The sequence below is a fragment of the Tachysurus vachellii genome, chromosome 1 (assembly GCF_030014155.1).
Source record: "Tachysurus vachellii isolate PV-2020 chromosome 1, HZAU_Pvac_v1, whole genome shotgun sequence".
Taxonomy (NCBI): domain Eukaryota; kingdom Metazoa; phylum Chordata; class Actinopteri; order Siluriformes; family Bagridae; genus Tachysurus; species Tachysurus vachellii.
The window spans coordinates 28,759,290-28,783,604 of NC_083460.1; the positions used below are offsets into that span (position 1 = coordinate 28,759,290).

Here is a 24,315-nt window from a genome sequence, read left to right on the forward strand (position 1 = left end):
TCAGAACAAGGTCCCTTCTGAACTGCTCCCAACACTCTTTTCCAGCATTGCACATCTTATTTATTTATTTACCTCAGAGAGTCGGATTGAATAAGATTGCAGGTGTAGGTTCACAGAAAACTGAAATAGAAAAAAAAGGTGAAGAGAGTGGATACTGCTTTCAGGGAGAGTTGAACACAGCGAGTGTGTGAGAGAAATGGAAAAAAGAAGGTGCAGAGAGAGAAAGAGACAAAGAAAGAGCCCTTGTGAGACGACCTCATCTGTCACAGACCGACTTTGTCATTAATATGCGGCAGCTGCATGCTGATGGCTGGCACTGACCCATTTTCTCTCTCGAATCTTGCCGAGCAATGGCGAGAGAGGCGCAGGTCTGAGGATAATCCGCTTTGTGTGGAACACCCAGGTAGCATGGCTAAAGACAATCCTTTTGGCACATGGAGATGAGCTTTGAACATAGACACTTGTGTCCTGTGATAATGACTTCTCTTTGACCACTGGACTGTGATTATGTAAGCAGCAGGAGGATGGCAGTGTACCTGATCTCCTACAATAATAACCATACAAAGCAAAGCCATTTTTCATATTTGGCCAAGCCAAAAAATAATATATACTGGGTTTAAGAGTCTAATAAAGAAAACTATTCATTAATGAATCACTTTCTGGTTAAAAAATATTATGCAAATATAGTATATATATATTTCTCTCAACCATACATGCTTGTAGTAGCTTATGTAATTAGATTAAAATATATAGTGTTCTTTCATACACAGCACTGACACATCAAGTCCAAAGCATAAATGTTCTAGGGTGCTTTAACCTTCATTGCGTTGTGCACGGTTTTTCTGGTATTTAATATTTCCTAATATTTTGCACGTTTAAGCAATTATTGCATATTACTGAGGCACCAACCCTTGCCTCCTGTACATACTAATTTTAGCTCAAACCTTGACTCAGCCTAACCCTCTTGCTGTGTATATAACCTGCTTGGGGATTTAAACGTATAGACGACAAAAGCAAAGAATTATCCAGTGGATTTATCAACACACACTGTTCCTACATCTGTGATTAATCGGGAGTTATTAAACAGGTGTACAAGCTCTTAATGTATTATAATATAAATAGTGTACTATATTTACCCCCACACAAGGGAAATAATCACATCTGATCTTGTGTTTATTAAGCAGTTTCAAGAACAAACGTACAGTGTTTGTTCATTTGTTTTATTCATTATCTCTCTGCTCTGAAGCAGATAGGGTCTGCTTTCACTGCATCAGAGATCCCCTGTGAGGTGGAGAATGAAGAATATGTCTCTTTTTCTTTCTCTGCTTCTGTCGTTCTCATACAGGTGTTGGGCAGTGGTAGACATCGTTCCCCAGATGGCTGTCAAGCCTGTCCTGGAGGAGAAACTCTTAAATACCAGCTTGGTCCGGATGGAGACCACTCGACCGGCACACACATTTATCTACTCCAACATCTCCCTGGAGGAGTAAGTGTGCACACACTCACACACCCACACTCTCACACAAATACACACACCCACACTCACGCACCACATGCATACACATGTTTGTCTTAGTGAAAATTATTAATGCAGTTAATTAATAGTATGCCCCACCGTAATCTAACCTTAACCTTAACTTTAGTAACCAACATGAAACATTTTGTCTCACTGAGTTTTGCTTTTTTTGGCCTCTGCCAAATTTTCCCACAAACTCTCAGATCTTCTTGTTCATGTAGGGAGATATGAAATCTAAAAGCATGCCCCCCCAATACACATACCCACATCTGCAAACCCCCCCCCCCAACACACACACACAAACACACACACCCACACACACAAACACACACATACAGTACACCCCTCTATCTACACACACATTCCCACTATACTTGTGAGGACCTTCCTAACCCTAACCAAAATGAAATGAGTTTTTTTTTAAAAACAAGGGGTCAAACCCCCAATTCATGGGGTCAAAACTGCCTAATATTCCTATCCTCATGGGAACATTTGTCTCCACCAAGATATAACAACATACAACACATTCCACTTGCTAGGCATCAGATGTGACCAGATGTGTCACTGGTTCTCGTTTGTGTCCAGGATATGCTGCCAGCTATCTGGTTCCTAATTTTGTCACTAATTGAGCCACTTACTGTAGTCCATCTTCTGGCTTTTAATCACTGCTCCACCTCCAGTGCTGACGTGGCTGATGAAGTCTTTCATAGAAACAAATAACATACTGTATAGGAAGTGCTGGAACAGTGAATAACAGGGCTTCAAGCTATTCTTGGTATTAAGTGTAAAAGAAAAACTCTCTCAGACAGTTCCAGTTCAATAAAACACACACAACTGCTCAACCCCAACCAAATGTACACTCTTTAGAAAACAGCTGAATTTTAATAGTTTTAGTACAGAGTGCTTCAGCTTGTGTTAGCTCTCGTGTGTAAATGACATTTACACATAGCCAAAAGGTGCTTAAACAAATAGGAATCCATGAGAACTATTGGTGATTGGATACTATATTAACTAGGTCTTCCACAGTGAATCCTTAGTGCTGATATTAGGCATCTGTGAGATACCAGATGTTTAGGGTCATGGTGATTCACCTTTAATGAAACATGAGAACACATAACAAATGAGATCAGCAGCTTGTTGTGTTGTGCCTCTAGATGATAGATATTGTACACCGATTAATATAACATTACATTTTGTAACGTATAATTGAAAGCTTCCATGATGCTTAATGGTCACCTAGACTTTAGGGTAAAAAAAAACTTTGAATGTGTTCCATGTGTTCTACTGTGATATAAAGAGACTAATTTATGTGTGCAATCTAATCAATTACTCATGTAGGTGGTTTAAACAGAGCTTAAACCAATTAATACCTGCCCTTTAGTCATATTTACACACACCGTTATCATTCTCAAAGTGACTTTCAGGTGCACAATGAATCTATTTACATAGCGATGTCCAGATTGTATATTCAGGCATATACCCATTGCACATATTACGAATAATACACAGGCTATAGGCTGCAATATAAAAATAATCAACAATGCCACTGTGTGATGCTACATTTAGCACTCCAAATTTAATTATTTTCTTAAACCAGCATATCCTGAAATAATGTATTCCTTATACAGGACAGATCTTGGACTACACCAACAATTTTCTTATTTATTATAGGCAAAAAGGTACACTTGCCTTATAACAGCTACAATCATTGTTTCCTCTCTGGCCACTCATTTATTCCTCTCTTGAAGGTAATAAAAAGAGTTGACAAAAAATCAGCTTGTCAGCTTTCATGACATTTGCATGTTGGAAAACTTATAGTTCCAGCTCTACACTTGACTATTAGACAGCGCTGACACTGGAGACTCCTTACATAAATGCCGAAACAAACACGGACTGTAATCTGTTTATGTGGATCGTCCACCATACATGTTCCTGAATACACTGTTAATATATAGAACTGATATTACATGTTATATACAGTATATTAAAACAAGTTTATTATTATAAACCCTGCAGCTCGAATAAGATATAAGACCTGCTGTAATGAAAAGTTAATCAACACCTTCTGGCCAAACAGAATTGATCGTTCAGTAGTATACAACATACAGTATTAATGCACAAAACAGACATTTGAAGGACACAATCCTTCATAGTACATCAACTTGCAGATATTATCGGTGCTGTACAAATTCCTCACGTTCAAATCAGGCCTTTAATCTACATTACACTGAAATGTAAGCTTTGTTCCAGACACAAGGTTCTGTGCAGTACATCTGGTTGTTTATGAATACTGTTCTCAAGCTTAAATGCACAGGAAATCTTTAGGCCAAATGAACTTGATGATCTGGGACGCCATAATGAGTAAAAGCTGCTTGTTTAATAATGTGTATGACTTGGCTGTATGACTGGACATTATAGAACCTCCTGTATGGTTAAGAAAAGAAAAGTTCATTCATACAATTAGTCTGTAGGAGCTATATTATTAGCAGGTCAGACAAAACCACAGCGCACAGAGGTTAGTCACTAGCAAATATAAAGAAACAAATGGTGAAGCATTTTAACATTTTTACCAGAGGCCCCAAATAATGGAATTTCTGCCTGTTTTGTTTTTGTGCCCCTGTGCAATATTGAATTTCTTTGTCATATGACACTCCAAAGTAGTGTTTAATGGTGCATATGAAAGAACACACTCAGGGCTTTAAGAAGAATTAGTTTCGTTCATAAGTGTTCTGTTTTTATCTAGCATACTAGGCGTAATCATTTCCAAAACGATCTTACAGTCACAACCTGAATAGAAGGAGACAGACCCGTACGCAGGATAGCTTCAAATGAGGGGGGGTTAATAAATAAAGATGACAAAGACAAAATGACCATAACTAAAACAATACAATGACGACATTTAACAATGACTAGACATGACGAGGGGTACACATAACTAATGATTCCACGCTGCCATCGGCATCGGCTCACTTAAATATAAAAGACAATGATGACACAATGAGGAGCAGGTGTGGTGACAGGGAGGAGCAGACGAAGGCGGGGCAGACACGTGACGAGGAACGACAACAGTAGCACATGGCCAAAAGTCCAGGCTGAATCATGACACATACTTGAAGGAGATAAAATAATATAATTTTTTATACTGACTGAAAATGTCGAGTTCACATGAGTATTAGAAAAAAGGGTTCAATTGTATTGATAAAAACAATCAATGGATGTGCCTATTGTCTCTTATTTTTCAGAAAACAATAACATGTATCACACTGCAGTACTGATCTGCATGCTGGAAGGAAATTGTGTGAAAACAAATGTGGGATGATGAACCTTGGGTTCAGAGTTGTGCCAGGTATTTGAGCCAAGTGTGAAAACGCCCTTAAATCAACCCTTATCCAGTTGAAGTGAGAAATAATGTATAATGACAGCTCCTCCTGTCAGCTTCCTGAGTCTTTGACAAAGCCTAGACAGTGTTTTAAAGTCAGATTTATGTCTGAATAATTCAGTGTAGTCCTGTTGGTTAGAGAACATTATAAATATTAATAATAATGTGGGATAAAAAAGATTACATTTGAGTCTCTCCAGCGAACCCTGTTTCTGCCCTCTTTGCTTTAATGTCATTATTTTGTAGAAGGCTTTTCTGACACTTTTCTGATTACTCATCAAGAATTAGGGACATTTAAATATTAGTCCACCTAGTTATTTTACGTTTTCCCCTCTCATTTAGTATGAGAGCTCAGCTGGGTCAGAGGTATAATTATATCTAATTTTCATATGCAATCTGTCTGTGTTCCTGCATCACTCGTTAGTAAAATCACTTATTATGATGATGATTATAATATTATTATTATTACAGCTTATTCCTGTGCTAAATCTAACATTGGAAGGTCCTTATAAAGGCAGTGTGTGTATTTCGGTTTAATGGGTGTTTTTATGTCTTGTATATCTTCATGGGGACCACAATGATGGGTATAGTGTTAATAATAGCATTAGTGATTAGACAGTGGAAGGTCCTGAAGGTGGGTGGTGGTTGATTTGGAGCTGGTTTGTTTGGGGTCATGTTTTTCTTAGTGAGAACTTAGAACTTTATTAATCCCGAAGGAAATTCTTTTAGCTGAACTTTAGAATACGTAAATACAAAGTACAAGAGAAATAAATTAAATATAATCGTGTCCCCACAAAGATATGAATACCTGAAATATATGAAAACTTTTGACTTTATGGGGACATTTGGAGAGTCCACAAGGAACAAGTTTTTGTTTGTTTGTTTTGTAAAACCCTTTTTTGAAAGTCTTTACAAAATCTGCAGTTTTATCTAAAAGCTAGTGCAACCAAGAGATTTCTTTCTGATTACTGAGGTTAAGCTTAGGGTTAGATTTAGGTGTAGGCATAGCATTAATTAACTGCATTAATTAATAATGATGAGGACCTTTACATGAAGGTCCTCACAAGGAAAATATGAGTGTGTGTGTGTGTGTGTGTGTGTGTGTGTGTGTGTGTGTGTGTGTGTGTGTGTGTGTGTGTGTGAGAGAGAGAGAGAGAGAGAGAGAGAGAGAGAGAGAGAGAGAGAGAGAGACATGGAAAGGCGTAGTGCTCCTGTTTAAGAAAGAAAAACTGGTTGGATGCACAGAGCAACAGAGACCCCTGCAGTTAACTTGAGGCATTGCAGACTTGAAGGATGGGGAAAAAAATGAACTCAGATATGCATCTCAGATATGAATCTCATCCTGATAGACATCCAAGACATATACACTCCTGAATGCAACATGTATTAACTGTAAAGTAAAAATCTACTGAAGAACATGCCCACTGATAAAATGTTGAATCTGTTCCCTAATAATTCACTTACAGCCAGGTATACAACATAAGATCTCTCTCTCTCTCTCTCTCTCTCTCTCTCTCTCTCTCTCTCTCTCTCTCTCTCTCTCTCTCTCTCTATTCCTCTCAACTCCCTAGCTGCAGCTCTCTAATGAGGACTCAAGAACAGTAGCCTTGCTGGTCAGCTCTGTTTATTCGGATTGACTCACCTTCGTATAGGGATTAAGAAGGATTACATTTCCTTTACTTAATCTAAATTGATTCTCCAAGCTAGTGATATATTGTGTTATTTCTCTGTAATCATTTGGTAGACCATTTGAAGAACTGTTTATGAACAGTTTTCTAGTTTTATGTCAGTAATAGTGACTGTAATCAGATTTAAGGTTGCAGCCAATTCATTTCTTATCGGGTTCCTTTTAACTATTTTTCAAAAAACTCTTTTTTCATATTGAGTTTTTTTTTTGTTTGTTTTTTTTATTTTTTTATAAGCCAGCAATGGCCTTATTCAAATGCACTGTGGGACTTTATTTGCCTGCGCTGCAGAAATTAGACAAAGACTTGGGGACAAAGCCACAAATGCAGCAGAGCTTGATAAAAATGTGGGGCATCTGATTTCCTGGCAAAGCCGTTGGGACATTTTGGAAATTGGAGGTCAGCAACGGAACACTGCACACAATCCACCGGCTATAGAAGAAAAAGGATCTGGGAGCGTTCAGAGAAAGAAATAATTAAAACCAAGAGAAATTTTGCTGGTTCTGGATTTACAGGGAGTCACAGGGAATCTGAGAGACTGGCGGTTCCACTGCATTACCTGCCTCCCTTCTGAAAGCCACTACTTGAATATTTTAAAGCACAAACACCACTTGAATCTGACAAAGACAGATGTGTATTTAAAAGTAGATTAAGGAAGATAAATAGTCAGCCATTGTTGTATACTGATGGATTTTGTGGAGCATTGTGATTGTTGTTTTAAATATATCTGCTGTACAATAGTGTAGCAGTTCCTTTCTTCCATTACAACACTGGAACAAGGATACCCGATAGATGGATGGATGGATGGATGGATGGATGGATAGATAGATAGATAGATAGATAGATAGATAGATAGATAGATAGATAGATAGATAGATAGATAGATAGATAGATAGACAGATAGATGATTTTTCACCAAATTGACACTAGTTCAATTTGAAGCACTGAGAAGTGAGTGCTGTACTAAGCAACAAGAATAGTCTGTGGCCTGCTGGTGAGTGATGGCTAATACAGTTAGCATGCTAACCAACTGCAAGATCCATAGAGCTAAGGACAGATGTAAGAAGTATGCAACTTATTGTAAACCGTACGTACTAAAAGCATGAACTGGTCTGGTCGTCCAACCCTTTACACCTGTCTGTGAACAGGTTTTTAATGGTGAAAAATAATAGAGTGCACTCAAGGATTCTGTTTGTGTAGAAATATGATCACTATTCAGTAGCAGTACTGACTGGAATAAGGATGAGAAAAAAGCCACATGCCTCAAGATGTCTTGAGGCTCTTTTGTACCATCAGCCCATTAGATTCTACAATATAACTCTACCCAGTACCTCCTACTCCACTCCAGTGTTGTGTGTGTGTCAAGGAAAGAGATTGATGAGAGAGAGAGAGAGAGAAGCATATGTAGATATGCACTGATTTTATATATATAATTTCTGCACTCTTTTCCTTGTAGGTTGATTGTAAAGTTTTTCTCCCATTGATATTTCTTGCACTGCTCTGTCTACTAGAATTTTCCCTACAGGGGATTAATAAAAGTTCTGATCTCATCTCTCATCATCTCATAAAAGCTTCACAAAGTGTTAAAGTGGTCAGTGATAGCTGAATGGTTAGAGTTCTGTGCTGAAGAGTTCATCCCATGACTCCCAAAAAAGCCACATTTGGACCCTTGAGCAAACCATTTAGCTCTCAACTGCATACTTACGTGCTTGGATCCCGTCTCACTTTGGGATAAAAGTGCCTGCCAAATGTGAATAAAAAGATCCCTCTTTCAATTACAAATCCACTTATTTAGCATTCAGTACAAATTTGGCCTTTGCTTTAGCTCAAGATGTAGCGATGATGAAAATGTCCATCATAGAGACACCTCCAGTTCTGAGTAGAAAACCCTGAGTAGAAAACCCTAAGTAGAAAATTTTTCAAACAATGATTGAAAGAAATGAAGTGGAAGATCAATCCAGAAAGCCATTATGTAGAATAGACAGAGATATATTTTACCCTCAGGTCCAAACCTAAATAAAACCTTTATTAACATTTGCAAAAATTCATTCTGTGGTTTTGCATTTCAAGGGCAAAACTTATCACCCTTGCTATTGTGATTATGATCTTTTAACTAGAATGTACTTGATCGTTACCATCTGTACTGCCTCTCAATTAGCATAACATAATGGCATTTCAATGCATTTATATTAGCCATTCACTTACATACACAACGACGTTAAGTTTAAATGGTGTTGTATAGTTTTATGTACACCATAGTGAAGTTTTTTAATGTGTTTGCAAATTGTTCCCCCCTTCTATAGGTCTGAAAAGGCTGGAGAGATTGCGACAATACCTCTAACAAAGGTAGGACGACATTTTCCTGGCAAAAAACTGTAATAGTCAGCAATTGTAATATCTGGGGCTGTCAGTGAATTTTAGAATAAAAACCAAGTAGTGCTTTTTTCCTAATGTGTTTCATGTTTCTTTTTCTTTTCTTTTTTTTTCAATCTAGTTTTACTTATATAGCGCTTTTAACAACAGACTTTGTCAGCAGCTTTCTAAAAAACTGCATGTATATTTCAATCCCTAATGAGCAATACAGAGACACCAGTGGCAAAGAAAAACTCTTACATGAGGAAGAAACCTTGAGAGGAACCAGCATTTTTTTTTTTTTACTCCATGTCATTACAAAAAAAAGTTTTCTTTAATTTTATTTTAAAAGATGTGGCAAGAGAAATAGTCCAATATAATTGTTATAGAAAATATTCCTTCATTGTCTGTAACTGCTTTATCCCGGTCAGAACCAAGGTGGCTCCAGAGTCGACCCTGTTAATGCTGGACAAGAGGAGGGATGTTAGTAGAATAGATCATAATTTTTGTTGATGATAGAACTCGATTTTAATTTAAAAACTGCTACTATTATTTTCCATAATGGGAAAAACAGACAGGAAGTGATTCACTCCAAAAAAAAAACATTAAGATTGACATGAGGATGTTGTTTTCTCTAGATTGCTCATCTTGATTCATTTCCTTCATCCTTATTATAGCCCAATATATTTTGAATAAAACAAGCTATGAATGGCCTTTTCTTTTTTTTTAAATGGAACACGACAGAGGAGAAAATAAAAAGAAGGACTTGCTTTGTGATAATGTGGCAGACTCATGTGATAACCCTTTACCCTTTAAGAGTAAACTCTGTAGTGTGTACAATGTTTTGCATTGCTAATGCAGCTCAAGTGTGATAAATTCTTCTTTTCTTGTGTTGTGCCCACGGCCTGAGCTCAGGAGGCCTGCAGGCAGGCAAGGACATGAGTCACACATGAATTATGTATGAATAAATATTTTCAAGCACACTCCTGCATCCCTCCCTGTGCTGCTCTCAGCTTGATTGAGCTATAGTAACAATGTAATGGGTATTAATATATCCATTCCAAACAGTTAGCGTCAGAGCAAGGAGAGCAGTGGAACTGCGACGAGGGTCCGCAAACAGCTGGGAACAGTGTTTGTTTTGGTCTCTGGTCTTTGTTTATTTCTGAGAAAATGAACTATCGGGGAGAATAATTCTCAGACTAAACCGATCCTATAAAAATACTGCGTTTATTTGGAAGTGCATTTGTGAGATCTGAGGTGCAAATGGTTCAGCCTAGCCATGCACGGTGATTCATCATTTAAATGCAGCTAATCACACCTGACGCAGGAGTGCTAATGCTGCCATGCCTTTCACCAAGTAAACACATTTGTAGTGACTAGAGCAAGAGACTGAATGCAGAGTGAAAGAAAACAAAATGCTAGCTGTTATCTACAAAGAGCTGATTTGTACTCTTTAATGTATCTGCCTTAACGTCGGTGTCCAACTGGATGTAGCATGAGCGTTTATACTAAGGAGCCGTGTGACATGAACAACACAAGAATTTACATCAAAGGGAACAAGAACAGTGTCTGAGCCAAAACAAAGAGAAGAAAGTATGGGTGTATCTTTGTTTTGAAAAGTGGAAGAGGAAAGAAACCTTACATGATCAGTTATAAACCACAGAACTTTTATTTATCTATCTTAAGCAGTATTTAACAGTTCAGGTATTTAAGCAATCACAGAATGATTCAGCCACAGAAGCACAAATGCCGGTACATTGTTTTTTATTTTTTAATTAAAGATGAACCCACATGATCACTGCATGTAAGATGATATAGTTATATTGTTATAGAGCTTTTAATAATGAACATCGGTCCAAGGCCATCTCTATGGTTATGTTGTACCATCCATAGTAATCCCATGTAGCTCCAGGTTTTCCATGAGTGACCATTCTCATCAGCAGCAGGTGATCTGAAGTGAACTTTATTGTTTAAAATTGGATTGTTTAAAATTATATTGTTTACAAGTGACATATATTTTGAATAAACTCTATTATGATAAACCTATCATAAAACCCACAAGTTTTCCGTTTATGCAACAGACGCACTTCCCCTGGTTGAACCATAAATATACATGTCGCATGTCAGTGTATTTCTACATGCCACGTTAACCATAAACCTCTTCTCTGTGTGCTCACTGAGTACTTTATAAGTAACACTGTACTAATTCTGAGTAAAGCTTTCCTTTGCACACAAAACAACCTCAGTTCTTCATGGCATGGATTCCACAAGTTGTTGGAAACATTATTGTGAGATTCTGGTTCATGTTGACATGATTGCATCACACAATTTCTGCAAATTTTTCAGACGTTCTTTCATACTATCACATCTCAAAGGTTTTCTTTTGGATTCAGATCTGGTCATTGGAAAAGCCACTGAAGAACACTGAACTCATTGTTATGTTCGTAAAACCAGTTTTAGACGTATTTTGCTTTGTGACATGGTGCCTTATCATACTGGAAGTAGCCATTAGAAGATGGTAAATTGTGGCCATAAAGGGATAAACATGGTCAGCAGCAGTAGAATTCAAGCAAGTTTGTTTGATCACTAGAAGTTTTTTCTTTATTGCATCATTTTGCATCATGTCACAGTGAATATCACAGAGATAACATTTTTCCAACATTGTGATGGTTGAACATAAAATGAAGGTGATGGCTCATTTCTGCATGATTTTATGCATTGCACTGCTGCCACATGATTGGTGTTCCTAATAAAATGATGGGCAATTAGCCTTTATGTACCTCAACCTTCTTAAAAAGGTAAATTTTATAAAAAATTGTTGAAGTTATTTATTTGGGAATGTAGTCCAGTCTGAGGTTGATATTGAATGAATGAATGAATGAATGAATGAATGAATGAATGAAAACAAACCAAACACCCATTTTTTCTAAGAATGCAGAATTAAAATTAGTGTTAAGCCCCTGATGCTGTTTTATCAGGTTTGACTGAATACTTTGCTCCATTTTGCAATGTGTCAAATGCTTCTTGTATGTTATTAGCATAACTTCGATGTTATCCTAGGCATCTGCCTGTTTTCACAGAGCAAAGGCTTTGTTATCAAACCATCTGTCATTTACTCACATTCTTTGCCCTTTAGAGAACAGCAGTAGTAATGGTACTTCTACTGAAACAGGCATCACTGCATGACATATGCCGGGTTAAATATGAATAAAGGAAAAAGCAAAAGGTAATGAATATTTTGCGCAGCAGGCAGATATGTAGAGACATTATGCTTAATGGCTCTGCTGAGCCTCTAGAGTGAAGCAGCTTTGCAGCTTGCTCTTCCCATGAGTTGGTAAATATTGTTCCTTTTATGCTGTGGTGTCTGGGTTGGCAGCACAAAGCCATGTTCAAGGAGGTTTTGTCACTTGTCATGACTGCCTTGCTGGTGACATTTGCAATGCATTAAGCGAAGCCTTCATGCTCCAGCAAACAAACGTGTGCAACGAAGTGACTCGTGAAGAACAGCTACTGCTGCTTTTTATGTATCCGTGCTAGAGTCACTTACTGCTTGTATGTTCGTATTGGTTCTACAGCTTTACCAATCACACACTTCAATTTTTCTATACAATACTGATATTAGCACTATGTATATCAGTTGATTCTGCTCGTATTATTTGACCAAACAAAGTCTTGTTAAGCTTCTTTTGCTAAGGTAAGAGATACATCAGGAGCAAGCTGGTGACATGTTTTAAGACAAGTTGTCTTGTTTTTCCTGCTCATTTTACATTTAGAGCATTTAGCTGCTGCCCTTATCCAGAGCAACTCAAAGTCCAGAAAACTTAAACTGAGCAGGTGATGGTAAGGGCCTTGCTCAAGGATCCAGTAATGACAGATTGGCAGCACTGAGTTTTTGACCTCATAACTTTCTGATCAGTAACCTATCATCTTATCCACTAAGCTGCCACTGCCCCTTTACAATATATGTAGACTTTGCCACATTGCTTTCCACCGTGAGGCTGAATGCTCTTCTTTGTGGTTTGTTGTACATCAAATTTTGTTTCACATTATTGCCACCTTCTTGAGCCTCATTTACCAAACATTTGATTACATGAAATTTTCAAGGATTATTTATAATCGAGAGGTAGTGACAGCCCTTGTACTGTTATTGGAAAATAACTGGTTCCAAATAAATAAGATTAAACACCACTCACTCTGTTGTTTATTATTTTCCTATTTTCCTCAAGCAGCATGCCCCATTGTGTTTTATTCTCCACATAATTAACCATTTTATAACTTCAGCCAGCCCAGAACACAAATGCCCCATAAAGCTGATCTTCCCATGACAGCGCCCACACACCGCAGTCAAAAATGTTGTGACTTGCAGTCCACTGTAAAAAAGCTTGGGAACCCAAATGTAGTCTGCGGTCTGGCTTCAATACCAGCCCTGTATTGAGTTTGTAAAAATAAATGCGTTGATGGAAGAGCTAACGCGGCCATTCCAGACTCACCCTGATCGATTCTGTACAATATTTTCAGCAGAGAATTTGATCAGATACATAAATTAATCAGACTTATCAGTTTATTTGATTTTTTTTTTCTTTTTGTTACCTCTGGCTCTCAGTAGTAAGGCTACTAAAAGAGGATCATATACTGCACTGTTCAAGAGTCTAGAGAGTGTGTATGGTGCTCTCATTCTGTCAGCACGGTGTGAATCTCCATCTTATATCACTCCAGAAACACCCAATATCACCTCAGCCAAACCTACGCCTCCCAAGCCGTGATGGGTGCAGGGCAGAAAAGGAGTGTTTTAGACATGGATGATTGACAGACAGTGTGAGGTGTTATAGTGGAGCTGCATGGCTGTGTTTTCAGGTTGTAATTAGTTTGCTTCTGTATTTGCCTCCTGTTCTTTCCCGCCAGGTCCATACATTATTCATAGATATTATTCATAGTGTGTGGGTATGTGTGAGTGCACTGCATGCTCAATGCTACAGAAACCCTATTTCTCTTAAGGGACTTAGTGACAGTACATACCCACAGTATGTGATGTGATTGACAGCTGACAGATTAACGTACCACTTCTGCTAGCACTTACATGAACTGAGCATATTATGTTTCACATTACCAGGTGGGTTAGACTGAGCTTGGGGCCATTGGTTTGAGGCACTGCTTAAGGTATCATAACTTTGGTAATCCTACACTGTAATATACAGTTCACATGGCATCTTTAGTAGGGCATTTTGTTAATCAACAAATATACTTGTTAAAATGACACTATTATCCTGCATCACACAGATTCAATAAAAACTCTGTTCCTTCAGCTAACAAATCAGCTTAATTTGTCCTCCTCCCACTTTCATAATGGACACTAATAAGAAATTGTTTTAGCCTCCTGTGAAGGTTGAGGGTCTTGTTTTTCTCTTCTTGTCTTTTGCCTATCATCCATCTTTGTGCTCGCTCATCCAGAACCACCATGATGATTGGTTATGATTGGTGTGTGTCATTACATTAGATGCCCCCCCATTTCTCTCTCTCTCTCTCTCTCTCTCTCTCTCTCTCTCTCTCTCTGCATTATAGTGCCAAGTGGTGCTTGGAATCACTTATGATTTAAACTGTAGCAAATTGAAATTATCAGGGCTTGAAGGAAAACATTCAACAACTCAGCAAGTCTTTAATTGTGTGACTCATTGTCAAATGTGAACTGCCTGTGGTACTTTATCCAATAAAGAAAAATGTGCCGTGGCTTCAAATTTTGGGATTGAAACACAATTGTGGTACTTTTGATGTAGTGTTAATATTTAATACTAAGCACTACAATTCTCAATGCAAAGAAAGCTCTGTCTATGATTGGGGTTTAATAAAAATACTGTAATCTATAGCGGGGCACGGTGGCTTAGTGGTTAGCACATTTGCCTCACACCTCCAGGGTTGGGGGTTCGATTCCCGCCTCCGCCTTGTGTGTGGAGTTTGCATGTTCTCCCCGTGCCTGGGGGGTTTCCTCCGGGTACTCCGATTTCCTCCCCCGGGCCAAAGACATGCATGGTAGGTTGATTGGCATCTCTGGAAAAATTGTCCATAGTGTGTGATTGCGTGAGTGATAGTGTGTGTGTGTGTGTGTGTGTGTCTGTGTGTGTGTGCCCTGCGATGGGTTGGCACTCCGTCCAGAGTGTATCCTGCCTTGATGCCCGATGACACCTGAGATAGGCACAGGCTCCCCGTGACCCGAGGTAGTTCGGATAAGCGGTAGAAAATGAGTGAGAGAGTGAGTAATCTATAGCTGTTCATTTATGTCTGTGACTTTATGTTTATATTTAAACCTAAGATGGATGTGGCCTAAACTATAAGTGTTGGGATCTACCAATGAACTCAACCCAGTCCCGCAGTGAAATAATACATTTAATTTTATTTAAAAATAAAAACAAACTAGTAGCTTAATTTAAAGTAGCACAACCACCTTAACACACTCCTAAGCTTCACATCTGACTGCTCACCTGCATGAAAGTAAAGATTACGTTTTTTATTGAGTGTGTTAGTGAATTCCAGTTTCGATCCACACCATTCAATCAGATACCCAAAACAACAATAATAATAAAAATAATAATAACCAATAAAAAAAACTCTAAATAATGCAAGTATTTGTATCTACACCTATTTGTATCAGTTGATTAGACATTCTGTTCATTTCCATTAATATATTTAGATTTTGTTACAAGCTTAGTTTATAGCTATTTCAAAAATTTAAGTGAAATACAGTGGCAATAAAAACATAAATAAACATGTTGCTATGTACTCGGTACTTGGTTACTGTATGTAGAGTATCATGCCATTTTTGGTAAAGTCCTTTTTGTTTTTGCCTTCTGTACACAAAATGACAACTTACTTGTGACAGAAAATTCTGTTCCCACCAATCCCGCTGCATTAAGGATTCTCTCTCAGTATCATTCCAGGTCAATATCTGTCAGAAGCATTTGAGCATGAGTTTAAAACAGCTGAGACCCATTCATTATTCAGAGGGTAGCATCGAATGGCACAGTCCTGAGAGAGCTATGTGGAGTTGTCAGATGAAATGGATTGATGTCCCAGGGACTTGACTTGTGTGCTTATTATTGGGTTCAGATAGGGTGAAAGCTCTAGTAGAGCCTAGCTAAAGAGGAAAAGGTGCAAATTTTGGGAAGCAGTGCTCTGTAAAATGGAGAGAAAAGTCAATAGCAACATCGATCCAGGCTGGAAAAATGTTATTCACTAAGGGTGATATTTCAAAATTCATGATAAAATAAAGGAAAATAAATCATATTAGAGTAAATACAGAAGACAGGCATGACATCAAGGGAACACAGTAGGGTGGTGGCTGGGGTTGACTATGAAATTCTGTTCTTATATTGTTTACCTTTGCTATTGATTCCATTAATTTTAGATCGGCATTGCATATTACATTTCAGAGAACTTTTGCTCCTGTATGTATTGATACCAACCTGCAGAACACCATCAGCACCATCATATCTGCCAAGAATATATGATATGAAGATATATACAGTACAGGATATGGAGAACGTTCTCACTTTCTGTTGCATCAATTTGCTGCTTGTGGCTTGAAACGTTTTTTACATTTATTGCACTGTTTAAAAGGAAGAAAATATATAACATACTGTTGAATTGAAGAATGGTATCTTTCATTAAAATGATGTATGTTTCAGGTGATTAGTGCCATCTATGGACAAGCTATAGCCTACAAACCATGGCTGCCACAACTAATTTATGCTGGTGCTTAGCTGAATTCATGATGCTGTCAGTCTTCACAAAAAGCCCCTGGACCACCAGCCACAACACAGCACCAAATTCTCAATGAGTCACCTCCACATTTTACTCAGTTCCTGTTTTTCTTATTGTGCAGCCCCAAGAATTTACTACACTGTGTGCACAATTATTAGGCAAGTTGTATTTTTAAAGATTCATTTTTATTATTGATCTGCTTCTTGATCTGTTGAGGATCAACTTATTGCGCAGCAGCAACCACAGTCTCCCAGACACTGTTCAGAGTTGTGTTCAGTTTTCATTCATCATAAATCTCTCATTTTAGAAGGGCTCAGAAGTTCTCAATAGGGTTGAGGTCAGGTGAGGAAGGGGGGTCATGTCATTATTCTTTCATCTTTAAGGCCTTTACCTGCTATCCACTCAGTGGTGTACTTTGATGAATGCGATGGATAAAAGTCCTGCATAAAAGTCATTCTTGAATGGTCTTCTTTAAAGATGCAGATTTTCTGATGTACCACTGTTGAAGAAAGTGTCTTCTAAAAAGGATTGGAAGTTGATTTTGAGTCCATCTTAAACCCAGAAAGGTCCAACTAGCTCATCTTTAATAATACCAGCCCATCCCAGTACCTCACCTCCACCTTGTTGGCATGTGAGTGGAGTGGAGCTCTGTGCCCGTTACTGCCCGCCATCTAACTGGTCCTTCAAGGTGTAACTCTCATCTCATCAGTCCATAAAACCTTTGAAAAATCTTACTTCAGATATTTCTTGACACAGTCTTGATGTTTCAACTTATGTGTCTTGTTCAGTGGTGGTCAGGTTTCAGCCTTCCTTACCTTCGCCATGTCTCTGAGCACAGAGCACCTTGTATTTCTGGGCACTCCAGGTAGGTGGCAGTTCTGGAACATGTCAGTACTGAAGGATAATGGGTTCCTGGTAGCTTCACCTTTGATTCTTCTCAAATCTTTGGCAGTTATTTTTGTCTTTTTTTCTCAACGTTTCTTGCAACCCTATTGATTATTTGCAACAAAACGTTTGGTGGTTCTGTGATCAACTTTTGACTTTTTAACTGATGTGTCAGTTAAATCTCTTTTTTTGGCCCCATTTTGCCTGAGGAAAAGACGCTGCCTAATAATTATGTACACCTTGATAATACACAAATACACATCACCCAATATGCTTAAATTCAATAAATATACAAGTTTATACAGCTTAGAGTTAGAAAATATGCATACAAAAATGATGATATGGTCAAAATACTCACTTGCCAATAATTACACTTTGCACACAGTGTAAACTGGAATATCCAAAACTGTCATCTGCTGATTGTTTTTTTACTTCTCTGGAACCTGTTTCAACTGATCTAGAGGTTTGAAGCATTTAATTACAATCCTGGTTTCCATTGTGGATTTAATAGAACATTTAACAATGAACATTTTACCAAAGCAAACAGAAGATTTAGAGCCATAATGAGCAAGTTGCAAGGATAAACCCCTTGAGAGAATCCAGACTCTCTTAAAACTTAAAACTAATGGTTTATTTATCACTAAGCCACAGTCTTAACCACTGACCCAGTGCTGCTCCATTAAACAATTATGATGCAGTCAGAAGTCCAACCTAGAATCCTCTTATCTGTAATCAGAAACAGTATCCAATGCACCACTGCTTCACTTGTGCAAATCACCTGTCTCTGTTGTGTTCACTGGAACTGATATCTGCTGGCACACAAAGTTCAGATGCTGTAAGGTTTTAGGAGTATCTGTTTCCCTAATCTTCAGACATTTTCAATTAAAATTTATTTTATATACTTATAAAGCTCTTGTTTCTTTTCCAGTTTACATTTGAAAGGGATTTTCTTTGCTGTTCACTCTATTATCCCAATACATTCCAATGTAAAAATATCAATTCATTTTCCTGTGTAAAATGTTTCTCAGAGCTTGTCTACATATGCTACATGTAAAAAATATAGATGCCTCTCAAGCTCCCTGACTTCAGCCATGATTTTCAGGCTTGCAGTGAGTCAGCAGCATTCAGCTCAGTTCATTTACGGACAGATTTAAAAGATAATTCCAGCCCAAATCTATTTTCCCCTTTATTATATAGTTTCTTTCAGCAAGCCTTGCATCGATGGACAAAACAAGTTAGGATCTAGTTATCAAACAGGACCTGGAATAAAACTGTGCCTTGCTAAATCATCACACTAACATTAATTCCAACGGACTACAGTACAAATGATACTATAAGGTGAAACGCATGTGGACACCTGACCATCACATCGTAGAACACACGTGGGTCTTCTACAGACTGTTGCCAGAAAGTTGGAAGCACTAAGTTGTCAAACAGTTTCCAGCATAATAATGCACCTCTGCACAAAGAGAGCTCTATAAGATAGCTCCTTGCCTGCCATCAATGCCTAACCCCACTAATGATCTTCTCCCCATACCCATGCTCCAAAATCTAGTAGAGAATCTGCCTATAAGACTGGAGGTAAGAATGTGATGCACACATACATAGGGTTGGTCAGGTGTCCACAAACCTTTGCCTATATACATAGTTTGCTCAAGTCTGTTGTACCACTAACTTGAAATTCCATATCACTCGTCAAATTACACATTTTGTATAGAAAGCACTGATAATAAAAAATGCTATACAATGTTTTTAGATAGGCAAAATGTACAGTTTTGATTCACACAAACTCAGAGACAGACACATTGTTAGTGAGCTGCTTAGCCTCAATCTCAGTGTATGCCATTAGGAAAGCTTTTCAATGTGAAACTACACAGTCTGAGAGGAAATTATGTAGATTAGCATGGTGCAGTGAGATTCCCTTAGGCTGATCTCAGCAGAAGGTAATACAGCAGGACAGGAGTCTGGTATTCATCAGGAAAGAGCCTGAAACAAGAAGCGCAGTAGACATGAGTAATGAGTGAATGATGATCACTGTTAAACTGGAAAGCTTCGAGCCATGTTTTTGTCTTTTGTGATGAAAAACAATGACAAATTATTCTATATCATTCATTTATCCTCAATAACTTCTTTATCCTGATCAGCCTATCCCAACGCTGGGTGCAAGGCACGGATACATCAGTCCATTGAAGTGTATCACACACTGACTTATATCTTGAGTGCTGTAGGGATGACGTATTTTTGTACCCCAACCAGGAGGTTTGCATCGTGGTGGTTCCGTTGATAAAAAGCTAACAGATTTTTTTCACTGGCTTTTGGATTAATGCAGAAAATAAGTGCTATGACTGACAAACATTTATGATTTTTACATGTTTTATTCATCATGATGATCTTCAATAATGAACACAACTTTTAGCATTTTGAAGCCTAAATACACTTTCCTGACATTACCACTAACATTAGGCTAGAACTACAATGTAAGCAGTAAGATTTCAACTCGTTCATTATTTATTTTAAAAAATGTTCCCCGATAAGGATCCATTCTGCTCTTTTTGTGGATGAATCTGAATGAATGAAAAGTTTGAGGCTGTAGTGCGTTTTCCTGTTCCATTTGAAGGCATATTATTTCCCTCATAATCTCTGTAGTCCCATTAGCTACTTGTTAGCAACCGATCACAAGTGGGTTATTACTGATGTATTTTATGTTATAGAATGAATCTCTGAATATTCGTGCTTTGGAAATTATCATTTTTGTTTGTACCTACTGTATTAGGTACAATATTTTCTACAATATTTAATCATAAATTTAGTTGCTTCTGTTCCCCAAACAATAATCAATCTTAAGGTATAATTTGAGCCACTAAAACCCAGACCAGGTAGGTACTAAGGATGAAGGAATGAACATTGTGAATGCATCACACAACAACTCTAACTGCAATAAGCTCACATATGTATGAAAAGGAAAAATTCTGGTTCTCAGTTTCAATCCTCTAAAATGTTTCTGTCTAGCCTTCTAAAAGCATGTAGTGTTCTTTCTGATATTTGTATCTGTTTAGAACACATCATAGGTTCGTTCTGAATACTGTTGGGTTACATCTTTATCAACCTTCATAAAGAAACGACTATATAGAAATGCTTCTGCTTTGTGTCCACATTTCAGAATTAAGGTAAATTTTACTACTTCTCTCCCTTTATAATGATTAGCTCATGGGAACAACACACGCTAGACAGGTTGTTGTTGGACTTAGAAACATTTAGCTGATTTCCTATGCATCTTTTTGCAGAATAAATTTGCATAAGTTATGAAACTTGCCATTTGTTGTGTCTCGAGTCTCTGGTACAGTATTTCAGGATACTTATTTTGTATACATTCCACCCACGTAATTTGCTTTTGTTTTTTTATGAACTACTGTAGAGCTTGCGTTCTGGTAAATATATATCGAAGCAATTAAATATATGATATTATAGGGCAATGTCAAGCAACTCTAGACACAGATTCTGTCAGTGTAAACATGATAAAAGCTTATGACAAAGATCTGAGGTTAAGCCATTGATCATGACATGTGTAATGGGTTCGGTCTGTTATCAACATTCCCAGCACTGCATCAATTATTCAGGCATTGCTACAGGCTTTGGGAACAAGGCTTCACAGTGCTGTTCCTGCTCCCCACTATGCAAACTGCCACTCGCTCTCGGGAGGTGATCATGATACTCTGTTATTGTTCACCAGCTGCTGGATAGACTTGCCCACAGAGGCTCACTTTTGTTCTCACAAACTGGATCTGTACACACTCCTCGTTATTCCCAGACTTGTCGGGTATAACATGCATGGCACTGGTGTCAGTGTGGTAATATGAGTAGATTTGTGATTTTATGTCTCATTTCATTCATTCATTCATTCATTCATTCACCTGTTTTTTCCTGGTTGGGGTTTTATGAATACAGAGCCTTTCCGAGGAACATGGTGTGTCAGTTGGGAATTTACCCCTACCATGCATACAAATTTATAGCATGCAGTCACATTCACACCTAGTCAAACCTCGTCAATCCACTTTCTGCTTGCTTTGAGAGGTTGGCAGAAACTTGAGAATCATAGGGAAAACCTGCAAAACTAGTCAAAGCCAGTAACCAGAGCTCAGGAGCAAATTGGGGACCCTGAATCTATGAGGCAACATTGCTACAATCTCTATATTTCTATGTTCTATTTACAGACAGTCTTGTTTTTTCTAGTAATACAGAATTGTACAGATAGCTTTTTTTGGTCTTGTGCAGTAACAGGTTAATCAGTTTAAACAATGTTTTTTTTTTAAATAAGGAGCACAAGGAAACATTTTTAATTGATTTTTCAGACGGATTTATAAAACACAACTTATATGTGAGGAAAGTTATGACTACATAGAGGATTAGCAGCTTTGCTAGCAGAACACTAAGATCTTGGAACCAATTTCTTCTATCTGTGCCAGGTGCCATACAAAGACACAGGGTGATTGAGCTAATCGCAGGGTCCTAAACTATGGAAAAAAATCCCCTTTCTAATTAGCCAGTTTTATTTCCAACTTATTTTTCTTTGACTTGATTATATTCTTAGTTTGATGAGTGTATTTAATGTGACATTATATGACGTTCTTTATAAATAAAATGCCATTGATTTGACTGCACTTACTCAGGTGCTTATTATTTTTAGCTCATGTTGCTGACATGCTCAACACATCATTAGCAATGATTGAGAAGATGCACATAAACAAGAACAAAATGTTTATTCTAGTTTCTTATAGTTTCAGTTTAGATATTAGATGTTATCCCATCTATAATATCTATCACGACCAGCTGTTGCTAAATGTGGCATGAAGTGAACACACATTCAAGGCTGCATTCTAAACCATATCCAATGCTCTAAAGAGTATCTTTATATCTGCTGCTGGTATCATCATCCCTTCTGTATAGAAGAGATGGGGAATAGTGTTATAAAAAATTCTGTGTCATTTACTGAGTAGTAGGTGAAAGAGCAAAACCACTCATGCTCTAACAAGAGCTTAACAGTTTCAATGCTGCAGTGTTACACCGTGCTGAGCTGACACAGTGAGCTAGCCAGCAAAGATCAGTCTTGTTGTAACAACAGAAATGGATGCTCTACTCTGATCTCTCAGTGGAATATTCTCAGTGCTTTCTGGGGCTTCATGCAGCCCGTAGCCTATTGGTGAAAAGCTAACCTGCTTACTTTAAATATCTAACTAAATGACAGGGTGAAAAGCTTGTTTACTAATTTCATGGTCCAGGCTGTTTCACATTATATTATTATCTCATTAGTGTTATTGTAAGCCGATTTGTGTTGACAGGCTAACTAGCTTCTTGATCAGATGAGTGTTTTCTGCCTTACTAACTTAACTAGCAAGATTGCTACTGTCTGCTCTGCTGCGTAGCAGCATGATGTCAGTATGACGTCTGCAGTCACTAGTTTAGACATGACAGAAATTAATAGAGCTTTGTGAGCTTTTTTCATATTAGAATAAAGTTGTTTATTATTATTATTATTATTATTATTATTATTATTATTATTATTATTATTATTGGTCATGTTTACTGTTTCAACCCAAACATCTTATGCACTGTACGTATAAAAAGATTTCAAAGCGTCATTATAAACTTAAATATGGTTACTTGCTAATAGTTTGTTCTTATGACATACATTTTTTACATGACTACATACAGTATACACAGAAACTGTATAGAATTGCAGTTCAGCAAACGGAGTGTTGTGGTGCAGTAACACGCAGCAACGTAAAAATGTGAACCTGTCACTAAAAGTCCTGGTGTTGGTGTAGTGTAATTTTTTGCTTTAATATCCTCGCTTGCTGTCTATATTTATCTCAGGCTTCCAACATTTTAATGCAAATCAATAATCAGCAACCAGGAGAACTTCCTATGATGTCTCTTTTATGGAAATTGCTGAAGCATTAAAATTCGGAGTTGAAATTCTCACCTGAGGGACACGTTTTCTTAATCAAAAGGACATCTTGTGCTGGTTAGCTTACTCTCATGCCTCAGGCAAAGTTTAAGCCAAATGTTCCCCATTTTGTATATATCAGGGCTTCTCTTCACAGCCCTGAGACTTGTGAGAGCTTAGCAAAAGTGGGTAATGTGATACCAACGCTTTTATCCTCTTAATTTCACCTCCATTACCATTTGTCAGCGAGTTCTTGCCATTTGGACTCTCAAACCTCCTGAGCTTTACCCCTCTGGAAAATCACAGGGCTAAAAAGGCAAACTCTTGCTCTTCAGCAGACAAAAGGAAAAATGGTAAGAGAACATCAGCAAGGAAGCTTTTTACCTTAAACCTCTGATTCTTTTTATTCTTCATATACTTCTGATTCGTATTATTCCCCTGATGGTTCAGAGTGTGTCTGGAGCCACCACATCCTTCTGACACATGTCAGGATACAATGACAAAAAGTGAGATAGGAAGATGTACAGAGGCAGTCTGCAGTACTGTCTTTGAGCAAATGTGAAGTTCCAGTCAAAAGAGACCCAGTGTAAGATTTATAAAAAAAAAAAAGAAGAAGAAGAAAAAGTCAAATGACAGATATATCAGCTGCAGTTCTGACCCTATGCACAGTTTTGCTGTAATGATGGAAGATCCCTTGTGTTTAATTCAAGGATTCATATCTCTATCGCAAAGTTACTTCGACAGTGACAAAGTAAAAAGAAAGTCAGTCGAGTGTTTGGGAATACATGGGCTTGGAATATAA

At 37.8% G+C, this 24,315-nt stretch overlaps 1 protein-coding gene across 2 annotated transcripts in view; it reads left to right on the forward strand.

Annotated features, from left to right (window-relative positions):
* The window catches only part of si:ch211-51h4.2 (uncharacterized), a 117,788-nt gene that overhangs the window by 77,673 nt on the left and 15,800 nt on the right, over nucleotides 1-24,315 (forward strand). For both annotated transcript variants that reach the window (XM_060864784.1, XM_060864790.1), the window contains 2 exons: nucleotides 1,346-1,486; nucleotides 8,884-8,926. In XM_060864784.1, coding sequence (XP_060720767.1) covers nucleotides 1,346-1,486; nucleotides 8,884-8,926 — 184 coding nt within the window. The remainder of the gene's footprint in view (nucleotides 1-1,345; nucleotides 1,487-8,883; nucleotides 8,927-24,315) is intronic.